The 17,177-nt window shown below is 40.7% G+C and overlaps 1 protein-coding gene across 2 annotated transcripts; it reads left to right on the top strand.

The window, feature by feature from the left end:
* The first annotated feature begins 190 nt into the window (after positions 1-190).
* Positions 191-15,989, top strand: LOC147327090 (UTP--glucose-1-phosphate uridylyltransferase-like). Of its 2 annotated transcripts, none has more exons than XM_086294697.1 (10): positions 191-372; positions 3,032-3,147; positions 4,786-4,893; positions 9,493-9,678; positions 9,815-9,948; positions 12,550-12,847; positions 12,935-13,132; positions 14,056-14,298; positions 14,670-14,774; positions 15,600-15,989. In XM_086294697.1, exons 2-10 carry the CDS (start codon positions 3,049-3,051, stop codon positions 15,705-15,707), a joined length of 1,479 nt encoding a protein of 492 aa, XP_086150823.1. In that variant the 5' UTR covers positions 191-372; positions 3,032-3,048; the 3' UTR covers positions 15,708-15,989. The 2 variants fall into 2 exon arrangements, with proteins under 2 accessions (XP_086150823.1, XP_086150822.1); XM_086294696.1 differs by lacking the exon at positions 191-372 and adding an exon at positions 2,161-2,346.
* The last annotated feature ends 1,188 nt before the right edge of the window (positions 15,990-17,177 follow it).

Genomic DNA, 17,177 nt, shown 5'->3' on the forward strand with positions numbered 1-17,177 from the left:
GGGCTTGGGGACGTAAACAGGGTTTTCTTGGTTTTCTTTGTAGAGTTTTGCAGTTTGGTGGATCTATCTGTAGAAAAAGGAAGAAGGGTTAATGGCCAGCAGCTTCGATTGACAGGCGTTTTTAGCCAATCACCACTTGGCACTAAAGGGCGCACCGTTACGTCACTTACCATCCCGGCTCGCGCTGCGCGGAGCTGGTTGTGGCTGCTGTCAGCTACAAGCTAAAGGCAGGATGACGACACCTTTTAATGTTATTTGTTTTTAAATTAAAATGAACTCCCCGGTCTGAGCCCTACTCGATCCCCGTCTGAAGTTGTCCGTGTTGTTCTCGGGTGTGTTTTGAGGCCCTTCCGTTACTTTGACAGTGTTCAGGTGAGTAAGAGCTCAGTGAGAGCTGTGGCTGCTTTGCACGTTGGTCAAAACGAGTGTTTGGAGAAGCGTAAATGAACATTGAAAAGCGCTCAAACACGAAACTGCTTCTGCCCTGTGTGTGCGCGCTGAACAGAAACGTTTCACCACGGTCTTCACACACCCTACAGCCAAATGGACACACAACAGTCTGCAGCTGATAGCTTTAGTGAATTTTAAGCAAACGTTGCAGTTTTTTCTTTGTGGTGCAATGATACGTGCCTTTACGTTGTGCCAGCTGGAGTGGAATCTCAACCTTTGACCTTTAAACAGCAGCGTAAAGGTCAGGGTAAAGGTCACCATTAAAGCTTGCAGGTGATTTCAGCAACAAACCACTGATAACTTGGGAAACCAACTAAATGGATTATCTGAAGAAATATAGCAAAACCTCACATTTAAAAAGGTGAATTGATTTTTTTATTAATATTTTATTTTCAGCATAGCGTTTCTACACGTACCAGTTTTCTTTAGAAGCATAAATTATTTCTGTTTGCACACAATAAAATAGAATAACGACAAAAAAGAATTGTCAACAATATTAGCCCCCTGAAAAACTGGACTAGCATGAAGTACAGCTGTGCAATGAAAATGCTTCATCTCTGTAATGCTCAAAGCAAAATTGAGTTTAATGTGAAGGATAACTTCCAACTTACACACAGTATAAAAACTTAAGCAAGGGTTTGTCACTTGAAAAAACATGCTAAAAAACATTTTAGACTTTTTCTGTACACCGTATAGAAAAAGCCTGACAGAGATGAAAAGTGGATGATTTCAAACATGCTGAAAAGAAAACTAGTGAGAGAAGTGGCTTAAGACTCCAGAACCACTACGAAGACAGCAATGACTGACTTCCCTGTCAGAAATTGTAGTCTTAAAGAAGGTCAATACCAGAACCTTTTACACACCAAGAAAAACTCCACTTCTGCACAAGCGATATGTTCAAGCTCAGGACAACCTGGAGAAAGATTATGCATACTGGAAGGCCATCCTTTGGTCAGATGACATTAAACTGAAGCTCTTCTTATGTTTAGAAAAAGAAACCCAAAGAACACCATCCTCTCAGTGAAACACTGTGTTGGGAGTATTGTGAAAGGAATCATAAAGAAAGGACGTGAAGAAATTTGAAAGAAACCTCAAGCAGCAGAATTAGATCTAGGTTATCGCTGTGTCTTTCAAAACAACAACCCATAACATACATCATCTCTGGTGAAGAACTACATGGCAAAGTCCAAAGTGAATATTATTGACCGACCTGCACATCCCACTGAAAGGCTGTGGCCATCAAATCTACAGAAGCTTGAGAGACTCGTCAAAGTAGAATGATGGGGTGGGAATCCTCAGGAGGTAGATAGGAAGAAATGAGTGGGCAACCCCCAACTGTGGGCAACTGCAGAAGGTAAAATAGACGAACAAACAGTTTTAGGGTGGACCTACTCTGTGACTGAGGAAGTTGTTATAGTATGAGCAATCCTGACCTTGGCTTGTCAGCCAGGTCTACCTCAAGCTTTAAGGCCTTTGGATAGTTTTTATTTTTTAATATAAAGTTGACACTAAAAAAAAAATCTGAAATCTAGAAATCAGATTTTTACTGTAACGCAGGACATAAAAAGCCAATCTGTATTCTGTTTCTTAAAGAACTGATTAACTGAATGTTTCAACGGTACACAGCGCCTTGTGACAAACCCCCTGGCAGCTTGTGATTGGTGTGTGGGGTTGGGGGCAGGCCTTGAATTAAGCTTGGGGTCAGAGCAGCGGCTCTGTGAGCTTCCTCTGAGCTGAGGATGAGGAGTATGTGTGTTGTTCTCTGACAGCTGCTCACTCTGCTTTTCTTTGGGACCATTGTTCACTGTGAGCTGACATACCTGCCACCAAAAGCTGCCAGCTGCTTCGTTTCTGCTGAGCTCGCCCCCACTGTTAAAATGACTCTGACTGTAGCTGGTAAGTTTGCATCTTGGTTGACAGGATGGACTTTCTGAGTGCAAGTCTGTTCCCTCAGACATTCGTGTTGTTAGTGTCAATAGATTTTCTGGTTTTTCCTTAAACTCTCAGTCACCAAGATTACCCGAGGGGTAAAAAAGCGACTTGAAGACTCCAGCACGTCCTCAGACATCCTGAAAGTCAGACTTTAGTATTGACACAAACACTGACATAAAAGCACCTCGTACTGTTTTAAAAGTGAGCTTCTGCTGACTGGTTTGTGTTGCACTAACTTTTTTTTCTTATGTAATTCCGTATGTAATTATTTGTTCCCAAGCTTAATGTGTGACCTAATATTTGATGTATTAAGGATAAAGTACAAGCGTTTAATTCCAGAATTACAATTCCTGTCAAACCTGAGCTTTAAAGGGTTTTTTTTTTAAAGCACTTATAATTTATGTAGCTGACAGAGAAATAAAAGGACAGAGAAATTAGCTAAATGAATATTAAAATATATTCAAAGTTGCAGCTGGCACCTAAGAATGCAGTAAAGAATAAATTCCAATTCACAGATTATAATTGTTCCTTTAACTGTGGCTCTTTTTCTAAAATATATTTGGAAACCAGTAACAGCCTGTGTATTTAATCTTTGAGCAACACATGTACAGTTAAATTAAATGAAGACGACCCATGCGTATGCTTACAGATCTGACTCGGAGAGCAATGACAGAGTTTGAGGAGAAGCTCCGTCAGCAACATGAGGATTCGATGCACCGCGAGCTGGAGGCTCTGCTCACCACAACCAACAAAGCTGAAGCAGAGGTGGGAACGCCTTTGGCTCTGCTGCTCCCTCCAAACATCCCCACAAATGCTCTGAAACTCTGAAAAATCCTCTCAAACATCACAGGACAGGAGTAAACGTGGGATTTTTCTGCATAGGATTATCTCGTGCAGCCCCAGAAAAGCTTTTTTGTAATTTAATACTATTTTTCCCTCTACAGTTTTGTTAATTGAGGTTTCATTTACCTAATTGTAGTTAATATGTGAGAGAAAACATGCATATGTCAAATAAGGTAACACATACCCATTACTTTTACTGCACGCAGACTGGCGACTGGCCATGTGTACGTTTTTTTTGTGTTTGTTCTTCTCATCCTTCGAGCTTTTGTCATCTTCTTTCTTATGGTTTTGTTGAATTAAAACAAAGTTTCTATCACAGGGTCGTCACAGAGTTGGTGCGTAGGTTGTAATGACACAAAGCGCCATCAGCTTTTTTGCCATTAACTGTTTGGTTTTTACTAGTAATTTTCATTTTGTCAGATTTAGCTCTGAAGCGATGTGGTTCTTGAAGGATGCGGTGTTTGCACTGTAGCATAAGACAGCATCTGATTCGCTACTTTTGTTAAATTTGTAATTTTCTGTTACATTCTTGTAGTTTTTGGGAGACACACGAGGTGACAGATGCCATGGACTCATTGATCTGTTATATATGTAGAACAAATGTTTGTACATTATTGCGTACAGAGAGTCCATTACATTCATCTGAGCACGTAGATTTTGTTGGCAGAAATTTGGCCTGACGGGGGAACCTGAGGTGAACAACCCAGAGGTCCTGTAAATGATTCATACCTGCTTCAGTAATCGGCCTCAGACATTATGAAGATTTTAATGTGGAGTAGCTGTCACTCTGAAGGATGAACGAAGACAATGCTGCTCCTTTTCTTTTAACATGCTACAACATTAATTGATAGCTTATAAACCTGTTATGGTGCTAATTTATGAAGCAAGCATATATGAGTAAGTGAAAAAGCAACTTTAGACACGTCTAACCTGTTTTCACAGATGAACTTTGTGTTTGTGTGTGAGGTCTCAAAGTCCAGGGACACTGCGCTTGTGTGAAATGTTTTCAGTTTGTCTTTTAATGAGGTGGTTGTTCGTGGTCGATTATGTTTTTGTGCTGGTTTAAAGCCATTTCACCTCTTGAAACCAGCTGTCTTCATCCAAGTTATGAAGGTTTCATCTGCTATGATCACATAAGAAGTTGAAATTCTAAAGACATCCCTTTGGTCTTGTTCTGCACTAATATACCACAGTATGCACTGTGAATGAAGTCCACTTTGTCCTTGTTTATTATTAGGGGTGCACTTTAAGAAACCAGGGTAGACATGTAAACCAACCTGCAGATTAGAGCTTTAATATGATTAGCTGACAAAAACAAAATGTTTGTAAATAAAATCACCTTTGTGTTTTTAGTTTGAAGCTTTTATTGATGTATAGCCAACCTTTCTGGCGTCCGACTGACTGACTGTTTCTAATAAAGCTTATTTTGTATTGATTTATTTAATGTAGGAAGGGTAGTTTGAAAGCCAGTGAAAAATCACTCTAGATAAATGCAACATATAGACGTTAAACATAGATTCCTAATCAGTGAGTTTTGATATTTGACTTCTTTTGTTTCAGATCTCCAGAAAAGATTTTGATGGTTTCAAGAAGCTCTTCCACAGATTCCTGCAAGTCAAAGGGCCTTCAGTGGACTGGGCCAAGATCAGCCGGCCACCGGAGGAGTTGGTGAGCACAAGATAATGTTTCTGGTTAACACGGCTTGAGTTTTGACATTGCAGTGCTCTGTGCTGGTGCTCATATGTGCTTTAAATGTTCCATCTAAAGCGCAAGTACGCAGTGTGATAGTTGCACACCCTCACTCTCTGCGCATCATCTGCACTTGTAGTTTAGTTGGTTACAGTTCTTACTGTCTTGGAATAACTGCGACCACATAATTTCCTCAGGGATTAATAAATTATTCTAGAAGTAAGCTAAATAAAAGTAAGCTAGAATATAACCCATCTGAGGGCAACAGAAATATGTAAGAAAAACCTCACAGTTGGGACCTGCTAACAATCCACAGCTGCTTAAATTGTAAGGGAATAATTACATAATCTACAGATGAGCAAATGTATTTTTCCAAATATTTTCTAACTGCTTCAGTTTATATCTTAAAGCTGTATACATGTTATACAGTATGTGCAGGAGCAGCATCCACTCTTAGATCAACTCCAACCCTGAACAGTCTTTGAAAAGACCTTCTGAAGCTTTTAAATTAAGAATTAAACATTTTTTAAGACTTTTATATGCCCCTAAAAAGCAAACTCACTTACTGCATAGTTCAGCTTAATCATTAATTCAATTCAATTCATGTAGAGATGTCCTGTCCCAAGAGTTTGCAGCCAGTGTGGTGATGGGCTTCATGGCTGCAAACACCATCTACACTGTGCTTTATTCCAAACACCAATTTCTTTCACGTGTTTATTTATCCTTCAGATGAATTATATTAAAAGTTCAAAGAAATCAACAGGCAACGTTTTAGAAAGGTGAATTCAAAAATGAACATTTTAAAGATGAGTAATCGTATTATTAGAGTACAATGTTTACTTATTAACTTGTAACAGTGAGGCTAGCGCGCACTTACCTAACTCCAGTCTTTATGCTAAGGTTAACATGCACTCTCCTGACTCTCCTACACCACTGTGGCGACGGGTGTCATACTTCAAAAACAAGCTACTGCAACCAGATCTGAGGATAGTGAACGCTCAGGCCAAAGCCAGCTGTTTGTCAGCATGGTGACATTTCACACACATGTTCAGTTCCTGCCTACGGTGTTCCCAAACATATCAGCCAAGTGAAGGTTAGGACTAAGATTAGCCTGACTGCTGGAGCATTTCAGAGTGTCGTGCGGAGCACCCACACATCTTCCACTCGCACTCCCCTTCTGACCTTAATCACCCTGTGCCTCAAACCACCGCTGTCGTCATGAGCGTGGTTCAGAGAAAATGAGACACTGCGTTCTAAGTTTACTGGTGCAAGACATGCGTAACACTCGCCTTTATATGTACAGCATCGACTTTGTGGGATTTCCATACCTTGGTGATTGAGCATGCATCAAGACAATGTGATGGAGGTTTTAAATCCTTTATTTACACAGTTTTTGACATTGTCCATGAAACCACCCTCACATTTTCATGTGTCAGTTTATTTCATAAAGAGAGTCTCTGAATGTCTTCGACTGAATATTTTCCAGAGTTGAAACAAACACTAATATATTTACAGTCATGATGAGCTGTGGATATCTCAAAGGAATATTACAGGAATAATGGATATAATTCATTTTTGCTGTTAAAAACCAAAATCACTGGTGGCCGTGGAGCTGTCCACTTGTTTTCTCAAGCTTTGGCCTCCTGTAGCTCAACAGGCAGAGCAGGTTCTCTATTAATCACAAGGTTTGTTGGTCAGTTCCCGGCTGCTGCAGTCTGCATGCCAAATATCCTTGAGCAAGACACTAAACCCAATTTGCTCTCCAATACATCCACAAACATGTGAGGCAAGACTTTACTGAGGTCATAGAGCAAAGGTCATAGATTCCTCTATAGCTGATCACCTGCAGCTGACCGTCTTTGGTCGGCCTCCAAGCTCACACCATTCCAGTAGATCTTTAAAAACCTCAGAACGTCACAAAGCATGAAGAGAAAAGCAATACAAGATGTCCCAGTGTTTGTTACAGTGTGACTTGCTATATATTTAACAGTTGCTCTGTTGTTGGATAGCTGTTTATAGAAGCACGGGCAGAAATCCAGCTTTGATATGGTGTGTAGTGTGACCATAAATACATGTGTCCTTTCTGTGTGTCACACTGTGTCATGAGGTTTGAAAAGTCAGAAGACTGCACTTCCAAAAGTAACTCTGTTCATTCCAGTTACGGGAGGTTATCTGTTTTGGAAAAAGTTACTGTTTAATAATGGAGCCACAAATATCCAAGTAAAACCTTAAAATAGAAAACTCCTCCTGCCCATGACTGTAGACTACAGCTTCACCCAGTATAGACCCAGCAGGCTTTATTCGGCATGCACCATTTGGAAGCTAAAAAACACCACAGAGATTCAAATTGGTTTCCCTACACATTTTTTTATTTAATTCTTACTAGAAATGATATGAATATACATATATACACATTTAGTTTACTTGTCCATGTTCTAATACCCAGCTACACATATATTTGTATCTGGGTATGCATGTTTGTCTGAATATAAAAAGGGTTCAAGTAAATGGTCTTACTGTAGACATTTGTACCACAGAAACATCTCTCTATAAAAATATACATTAACATTATATCACGAATGTGGAAGTGTTATGTTTTTCCTTATTATCTGTAATGGATATATATGCTGTTACAAACATGGTCAATGTTTCAAATAATGAGGTAATACCTGTGAGCGCCAGACTGCTGCTATCACAGTTTCAGACAGTCTTTTATTACTCTTGGTTCTGTGTAATATCTGCAAGCAGATATTCCTAACATGGATTTGATATATTGGGGAACAAGTGAAAATTGTGTCCCCAAAGTTGATCTGCTCGAAGCAGGAAAAATGGGCAAGCGTGAGGATTTGAGAAAGTTTAAAGAGGGGCAAATTGTGACAGCTGGACAACTAGCTCCCAGTCTGCAGTGGTCAGCAGTGTTGGTCAAGTTACTTTAAAATAGTAATTAGTTACTGATTACTTCTCCAAGAAAGGAATCCTGTTACTTTACTGATTACTTATTTTCAAAAGTAATTCGTTACTTAATTGCTTAGTTACTTTTTAAAAACATGATGCACGACCTGAATACGTAATAAAGCAACAGACCTTTCAGGCCAATTCTATTTTTTCTGCATAATCCATCATATAAAATTGAATCAAATGACAAAGTTTTTTTTAAAACATTTTTTAGGTTTAATCTTTCAACTTTATGCACATTGCATCAAGCAAAAATTAAATTATATGCAACAGTGTTTGACTTGAAGAAATTTGTTTAACAGTTAAACCTATTTTCTTCATATTCCAGCATATAAAATAAAATAAAATATTTTTTGTGTTCACACTCTTTCAAATACATGCAAGTAAAACACAGCAGAAAATAAATAAAATCAAAAACTCATCGGCACCGAGTCCTGTCGCTCTTAAATCTATTGTCACCTGTTTAGCAGGAGTGGGGCGGGTGGAGGTTTGCCCGGTGCTGCAGTGGCCATGTCAGCGGGGGGATCCGGGGGTTTCTCTGTGGATTTCACACTCCCGTGGCAGCGTGCTGGGTGCTCGCTCAATTTGAACTTTACTTTTTGTAGAAAGAAGTTTTCTTCCCTCACAGAGTGAACAGCGGACGCTAATGTTTCTGTTACTTTTTACAGAATCAAACTCAAAGTAATGTCAGTACTTCCGAGCTTTAAGCGCTGCACGATCATACTCTCTCATATTATAATATATATCTCATAATATGTTACTCATACTTGTTGATCTGCACACGTCTGTTGCCACGGACGTCGCACGCTCGTACGTCATTGTCATGAGACACTCTCACAAACAAAATCACGGTGCAGTAACGCAGCGTGCATACGGGAAAGTACAGTAATCGAATTACTTTTTGCAATAGTAATCCCTTACTTTAATCGTTACTTGAGAAAAGTAATCAGATTACAGTAATGCACTACTTTTCATGCGTTACTCCTCATTTCTGGTGGTGACATAGCAGCTTTGTAGTGAACAAACAAATCTAGCACTGATGGGTTTCACTGTGTAACTTGCAGAGCTGTTTGCTGAACCTTATCCGTACCTTATTATATATATCTGTACTATGTAAATAATGTATATTTTTATAGTTTTTTCATTTAAATTATTACAGTACAATATCCTGCACGTCATGGATATATACTTATAAGCACAAACATATGGACTTTTACATTGTTTTTTATATTATTTTTTACTTTTTAACTTTTGTTTCTTCCCCCCCCCCCCCCCTTTTTTTTTAGTTTATGTAAAATCCTTTTTAGCATGTCTGCACAGTCGGGGGGAGTACTTTTTTAGCCAGGAAAAACATTTCACTGTATGTTGTACCAGCTATAACTACATGTGACAAATAAATAAAGAATTGAGAATTGCTGTCTGTGCTTATCAGACTAAAGCCTGGTTGTATTGTTGCATAACATCCTGATGACTTACATGTAAAACAAACTGAACTGTTTGTTCAATCTCACCTTGACCTTAACTTGAGCCTCTTCACTGTTTTGTTTTACAGTATTAAAAAAAAAGCTCTACTCTTCGTAGACTTTTAACTCCCATCTTACTCATTTGTGGGATTTTGCTCAGATCCAGCCCTATGACAGGATCAAGGCGAGGGGACTACCCGACAACATCGCTGTCAGTCTCAACAAACTTGCTGTGGTCAAACTGAATGGCGGTCTAGGAACCAGCATGGGCTGCAAGGGCCCAAAGAGTCTGATCAGTGTCCGCAATGAGAACACCTTCTTGGACTTGACAGTGAAACAAATTGAGGTAAGAATGCAGAAAAACACTGCACATCTTAACCTCTGATGATCAGGATGAGTCCAGGGTCATGTTTTTGCCTCTGGTGAACTACCTTGAGGCAATTGTTGTTCTAACATGGTGCTAAATGATTGTGTGTTTTCAGCATCTAAACAAAACCTTTAATGCTGACGTGCCGCTTGTACTCATGAACTCCTTCAACACCGACGAGGATACAAAGAAGATCCTGCAGAAATACAAACACCACCAAGTCAAAATCCACACTTTCAATCAGAGCAGGTGCAGTGCGCACACACACACACATACGGAGAGTCTGTGAACAAAATCTGTTAAGTATGAAATAAGTGTAAAAAGCCAGAGGTGATTAAAGAAATGGTTCATTATTTTTTGGGTGGATGGAAACAGAGACAGATGGAAGTTACAGTGGGGCAAAAAAGTATTTAGTCAGCCACCGATTGTGCAAGTTCCCCCACTTAAAATGATGACAGAGGTCAGTAATTTGCACCAGAGGTACACTTCAACTGTGAGAGACAGAATGTGAAAAAAAATCCATGAATCCACATGGTAGGATTTGTAAAGAATTTATTCGTAAATTAGGGTGGAAAATAAGTATTTGGTCACCTCAAACAAGGAAAATCTCTGGCTCTCACAGACCTGTAACGTCTTCTGTAAGAAGCTTTTCTGTCCCCCACTCGTTACCTGTATGAATGGCACCTGTTTGAACTCATCATCTGTATAAAAGACACCTGTCCACAGCCTCAAACAGTCAGACTCCAAACTCCGCCATGGCCAAGACCAAAGAGCTTTCGAAGGACACCAGGAAAAGTATTGTAGACCTGCACCAGACTGGGAAGAGTGAATCTACAATAGGCAAGCAGCTTGGTGTGAAAAAATCAACTGTGGGAGCAATCATCAGAAAATGGAAGACATACAAGACCACTGATAATCTCCCTCCATCTGGGGCTCCACGCAAGATCTCATCCCGTGGGGTCAAAATGATCATGAGAACGGTGAGCAAAGATCCCAGAACCACACGGGGGGACCTGGTGAATGACCTGCAGAGAGCTGGGACCAAAGTAACAAAGGTCACCATCAGTAACACACTACAACGGCAGGGAATCAAATCCCGCAGTGCCAGACGTGTTCCGCTGCTGAAGCCAGTGCATGTCCAGGCCCGTCTGAAGTTTGCCAGAGAGCACATGGATGATACAGCAGAGGATTGGGAGAATGTCATGTGGTCAGATGAAACCAAAGTAGAACTTTTTGCTATAAACTCAACTCGTCGTGTTTGGAGGAAGAAGAATACTGAGTTGCATCCCAAGAACACCATACCTACTGAGTTGCATCCCAAGAACACCATACCTACTGAGTTGCATCCCAAGAACACCATACCTACTGTGAAGCATGGGGGTGGAAACATCATGCTATGGGGCTGTTTTTCTGCCAAGGGGACAGGACGACTGATCCGTGTTAAGGACAGAATGAATGGGGCCATGTATCGTGAGATTTTGAGCCAAAACCTCCTTCCATCAGTGAGAACTTTGAAGATGAAACGAGGCTGGGTCTTCCAACATGACAATGATCCAAAACACACCGCCCGGGCAACAAAGGAGTGGCTCCGTAAGAAGCATTTGAAAGTCCTGGAGTGGCCTAGCCAGTCTCCAGACCTCAACCCCATAGAAAATCTGTGGCGGGAGTTGAAAGTCCGTGTTGCTCGGCGACAGCCCCAAAACATCACTGCTCTCGAGAAGATCTGCATGGAGGAATGGGCCAAAATACCAGCTACTGTGTGTGCAAACCTGGTAAAGACCTATAGTAAACGTTTGACCTCTGTTATTGCCAACAAAGGTTATGTTACAAAGTATTGAGTTGTATTTTTGTTATTGACCAAATACTTATTTTCCACCCTGATTTACGAATAAATTCTTTACAAATCCTACCATGTGGATTCATGGATTTTCTTTTCACATTCTGTCTCTCACAGTTGAAGTGTACCTCTGGTACAAATTACTGACCTCTGTCATCATTTTAGGTGGGGGAACTTGCACAATCGGTGGCTGACTAAATACTTTTTTGCCCCACTGTACATATGTCATTGTTAAAGTGGTAAGCAGTAAAACTACAACAAGTCCATTAAAAGGAAACCTGGAGCGTTAGCAGTGGACAAATAATCTTTGGTGTGTTCTTAAAAAAACAAAACCTGGAAGGAAGACAATGCTGGATCCATTCAGAACATCCAGACAAGTAAAGACCAGATCACTGTCCATCAGACCTGATGTTAATATTCAGGTCTGCACTGAAAAGAAAACTTCATGAGAGCAAACACAGAGGACTCATCAAAAAGTACAATCCAGTGATTTGACTCCAGAGCGAAACAGTCGGATTAGGCTTTAGGACAACGACTATAAGGAAAAATAAGAAAAGCAAGTTTTTAGAAGACTTGAAATGTCTTTTGATTTGAAGTACACTACATGAACTATAAAGAAGAACAGGCATGTATGCATCAGCATTCACTACTAATTTTTATGATGATGTTAAAAAAACATTTCCAGATTCAAGATTCTGAAGACATATCGAGCTATGCTGTCTTCTCTGATTTGGTAGTAAACAGACAAGTACAAAAGTGCACAAAATATAGAAAAATATAATTTATAAGTCAGTGATTCGAGCATTAAACATTTGTGCGCACAGATTTGTGTGTAGAAACTGTTGGTAAATAAGGGCCATCGTTTACATCTGCTGTCCAAAAATAAAAGTGTCAAAGTTGCTTTGAGGGTAAATTTGTTTTGTCCACCATCTGATTTTCCTTCACTTCTCTTGGAATAGAGAGCTCTTCAGTTCTTTATAGTCTAAATGACGGACTCTTTATTTTCTTAATAGGTATCCGAGGACCAACAAGGAGTCCCTCCTGCCAATTGCTAAGAGCATGGGCACCAGTGGTGAAAATGCTGAGGCCTGGTACCCACCAGGGCACGGAGACATCTATGCCAGCTTCCAAAACTCCGGGCTCCTGGACAAACTCATTGCTGAAGGGAAAGAGTACATCTTTGTTTCCAACATCGACAACCTGGGAGCCACAGTTGACCTGTTCATCCTCAACCATCTGATGAGCCAGCCGGCCGACAAACGCTGCGAGTTCATCATGGAGGTCACAGACAAGACCAGAGCCGACGTCAAGGTATGTTTAGTATCTCCCTCATGGCGATCTGGCCCCGGCTGAACAAAGTGTGGCTCGGCCTGTGCAGCCTGTTTCCCTTCTGTCCAGGGTGGTACTCTGATCCAGTATGAGGATCGTCTGAGGCTGCTGGAGATCGCACAGGTCCCCAAGGCCCATGTTGACGAATTTAAGTCTGTTACCAAGTTCAAGATCTTCAACACCAACAATTTGTGGATCTCTCTGCCTGCCATCAAGAGGTTGCAAGAGAAGAACTCCATGGACCTGGAGATCATCGTCAATCCAAAGGTAATCCTGCGGAAATCTTTTTGTTTAACATTATGCTGTTAGACTTGTTTGTAGGAGCTACCACTGCAAAAACATTACCACTAACCTCAGCCAAAGGAATCCAGTGTGCCTGACATGAGTGACACTGTGATTCCCTTTTCATGGATAACTTAAAAAACACCTGCTCATGACTAAGCAACAATTCTCAGATCCTTCTTAAATACAACCATCCAACAAAGAGGTGCCGCTTGGTGTTGGGAGGAAAAAGAGTCGGATGTCAAACTCAAAACTGCATGTAGAACATATACGTTGCTCCTAGAGGCTGCAAAGTTTGTAACTTGTAATGTCAGAAAACTGATATTTAAGAATCAAAGTACCACAAAATACTCAAGGACCTTTAAAAACCTCATAATCACAGTCCTGAGCTTTTGTGTTCTCTGGTGTTGTGATATGAAGCGATATTTTAAAGGTACTTCAAGTAATGAGGCTGTGAAAAGTTTTGGGGGCAGTATTAAAATGTTTTGGGTGTGTGCTGCTTGTCTTTTACTTTTTCTTTTTAACCCTGCTTCCATTTTCTCAAGAGGCTTTATCAGACGAATACTGTTAATATGTCGTCTTAGGATACAAATTGGTGTTATCATACATCCTTATCTTACACAATAGATATTTTTGACATTAGCTCAGAGCAGTTTTTTCTGCACATTTTGTCAATAGATTTGGTTTATTTTGAAAGCTATTTTTGAACTCAGGACTTGTGTAAAGTCCTGAGTTCAAAAAATGTGTTCATTCCACTCCTTATCGTCCACTCATCTTAGTGGGGTACTAAGTGTATTAGTACCACACTAAGATGAGTGGACGATAAGGAGTGGAATGAACAAATTTGATTATGAGCCTGTTGGAACTGTTTTTCCTCCTATTGACTGAAGCGCTCCATCTCTCTGTAGACCCTGGATGGTGGGCTGAATGTCATCCAGCTAGAGACAGCTGTGGGTGCTGCCATCAAAAGCTTTAACAATGCCATGGGTGTGAACGTACCCCGTAGCCGCTTCCTGCCCGTGAAGACATCATCTGACCTGCTGCTGGTGATGTCCAATCTGTACACCCTGGACGCCGGCTCTCTCACCATGAGCAAGAAGAGAGAGTTCCCAACCACGCCTCATGTCAAACTGGGCAGCTCCTTCACAAAGGTCAGCTGCCACCCAGAAAGCATCATCTCCACTCTCGATCCAAGCCTCTCTCAGCTTCTGTACTTTATCATTGGGTGCAATAAGGAATTGACAGGTTTAATCACGTTATATTTCTAATTAAATCTAACTACAAGTTAACTAAAGGAAAAAAAAAATCAGTTCTCAGGAAATGGAAAGATAATGTTTTCAGCTACAACATCATGACCTGCTTGCTGCTCAGCGTAGCGAGAAAGTAGGAGCATGTTTCAGTTTAAATGAAGTTTTATTTAAATAAGTCTGAACAGTCATCTGAAGGTGTTTTATGTTATAATGTTAGAGAGCCTAAATAATAAAATCAGGGTTTGGTTGCTTTTTGCTTTGTTGCTCCACAGGTTCAGGAGTTTCTGGCAAGGTTTGAAAACATCCCTGACATGTTGGAGCTTGATCACCTCACTGTGTCTGGAGATGTCACCTTCGGGAAGAACGTCTCTCTCAAAGTAAGCAACCGCTCCAATAACTGAGGCACAGTTGAACAGCGCCACCTACAGGCTTAAATCAAATACTTCTACAGAGCATTATTTCAGCTCTCTGAATTGAATTAACGTCGAGCCTTATTCGGGCCTACAGTACTGTTCCAGAAATTAGAAAGGAATTCCACCTTAACTGAACTTTGTGAGATATTTACAAATATACTTGCCAACAGAAATGTCCTTGGATAGAATTTACAGTATAAAATGTAAATCTTTCCTTGATACCTCTGTTTATTTCAGCCACTCTCAAGAGAAATTCCATTGCAACTATTTTCTGATTTGAATGAGATCATTTCAAGATGTATTTTGCAGGGAAAGAAACTCAGAGTTAAATCTTAAAACACTGCGACTCTCCAAGGAAATGGGGGGAAACGGCCCCACCCGATTTTGAGGATTATTGCTATGCAGACCAGATTAAACATTTCATTTATGTCCCATGTTAGACAGAATAACAAGCAGCTCCTTCACTTTCTAACTTGACTAACCATTGTGAACAAATTGATTGAAATTTAGAGCAAATAGGTAGTGCATACACAGAATGTTTAGTTCACCTTTTAACATGTTTGCTCAAAGAAAGACCAGCTTAAAGATTTTTAGCCAGACTCAACAGTTTTCATGGAGCTTATCCCAGCTGCCACAGGGCGGGAGGTGGGATACACCCTGGACAGGTCACCAGCCTGTCAGGGCTACTCAACTATATTTTTTAACAATAACCTTTGATTTCGAACAAAGGTTGCAAGAATACGTGACATTTCTGTCAGTTTTTCACTCGTTAATCGTTTTATTCATCAGGGTACTGTCATCATCATAGCCAATCATGGTGACCGGATAGATATTCCTGCTGGAGCCATGCTGGAGAACAAGATTGTTTCAGGAAATCTGCGGATCCTTGACCACTGAGGCCTTCTGGGAAAAATGCTCAAAGCCATTTGGATCTTAAAGATGACTTTTAAGAGATTCTGTTCTTCTGATGAACAGCAGGGTTGTTACAGCTTTTGTTTTAAACAGTTGTGTCAGTGTAAAGTCAGCCTGAAAAGGTCAGAGGTCAAATTCATCGTGCTTCCAAATTTCTCCAGCACTGTGTAGAAGAAATTTGCTGTTACTGCAAGACAATCACTGTAAAGTCTGGCTCACTGTGGTCATCTTTTTTCTTGTGTCAATAAAAAAGTGCAGTACGGGTCAGCAGAGCTTCCTGTGTTTTGTGGAAACGTCGGACTCATTCTTTATTTGTTTTATGTTTTTTTGTGTACAAGGTGAGATCAGAAAGTTCTGTGAACAGGCCCAGAAAAATGAAAATGATGGCTGATCTCACAGCGCCTCTGTGCTATTCTCAGAGTTGCTGCTACTTCTAATCACTGCTGCATCCCTTTACTCCTGCATCAATGTGTTGGGTTTGCTCAAAAACATACAAAGTCATTTGGATCTTATAGGTAGACAGGAGCATTAAGAGCTGTGACCCCATTAGCATATAAAGTGATTAAACCTGTCAATTCCTTATTGCAGCCAACGATAAAAGATCAGTGAATAATTATGCTCCTGGTCTTGCTCGTCACCTGACACTCGGCCTTAACTTAAGATCAAACAGACTTAAAACCCGTTTGATCTTAGTTGCAGACTCAGATTGGATCACTACTGATGATCCTCCTCACAAAACTCACAAATGATCATTTCATCACAGAGCACACAGTGTTAAATGGTCAGAAGAGAGATTCGTATATACTAGAATTCATGTTTTTGTACCCAAATCAAAAAGTAACTAGAATAAATAATAAAGTGCTTTTTTTGGTTTACATTTTGTCATTCAGAGCTTGCACATAACTACTGATTTTGGTCATTATTTATACTGTTAATTTGGGGCAGCTGTGTTCTGTTCGCCTTGAAGGTTGCCGGTTCGAGCCCCGGCTCAGACAGCCTCGGTCGTTGTGTCCTTGGGCAAGACACTTCACCCGTTGCCTACTGGTGGTGGTCAGAGGGCCCGGTGGCGCCAGTGTCCGGCAGCCTCGCCTCTGTCAGTGCGCCCCAGGGTGGCTGTGGCTACAATGTAGCTGCCATCACCAGTGTGTGAATGTGTGGGTGACTGGACGTGTAAAGCACTGTACAAATACAGCCCATTTTACCATTTGTTCTAATAAATAAATATACACCAGTCCCCCTTGCTGGAATCTGCTTGAGCTGCTCCTCCAGTTTCCTACCCACTGGGATCACTTCATCTGCTCCAGCTGCCTCTTCAGCTCCTGGCACTCATCTTTTTTCCATTTTCTTTCTTCCTGATGTTACTGTCTGCATTTGTGATACATGTGGCAATCTCAGCAATCTTCTCCTCCCTGTCAGCCACCACCATCTCTAGTTGGCTGGCGAAAAGCTGCTTGG

This window comes from Aulonocara sp. 'chitande type north' Nkhata Bay, linkage group LG6, assembly GCF_057382095.1.
Source record: "Aulonocara sp. 'chitande type north' Nkhata Bay isolate Kocher_YH1m ecotype deep benthic linkage group LG6, A_spYH_male_GT1.1, whole genome shotgun sequence".
NCBI classification, from domain to species: Eukaryota; Metazoa; Chordata; class Actinopteri; order Cichliformes; family Cichlidae; genus Aulonocara; species Aulonocara sp. 'chitande type north' Nkhata Bay.

Coding starts and splice junctions, on each gene's coding strand:
- LOC147327090 (XM_086294696.1), top strand. Junction 12,848..12,934: donor AGACCAGAGCCGACGTCAAG/GTATGTTTAGTA, acceptor CCTTCTGTCCAG/GGTGGTACTCTGATCCAGTA. Junction 13,133..14,055: donor AGATCATCGTCAATCCAAAG/GTAATCCTGCGG, acceptor ATCTCTCTGTAG/ACCCTGGATGGTGGGCTGAA.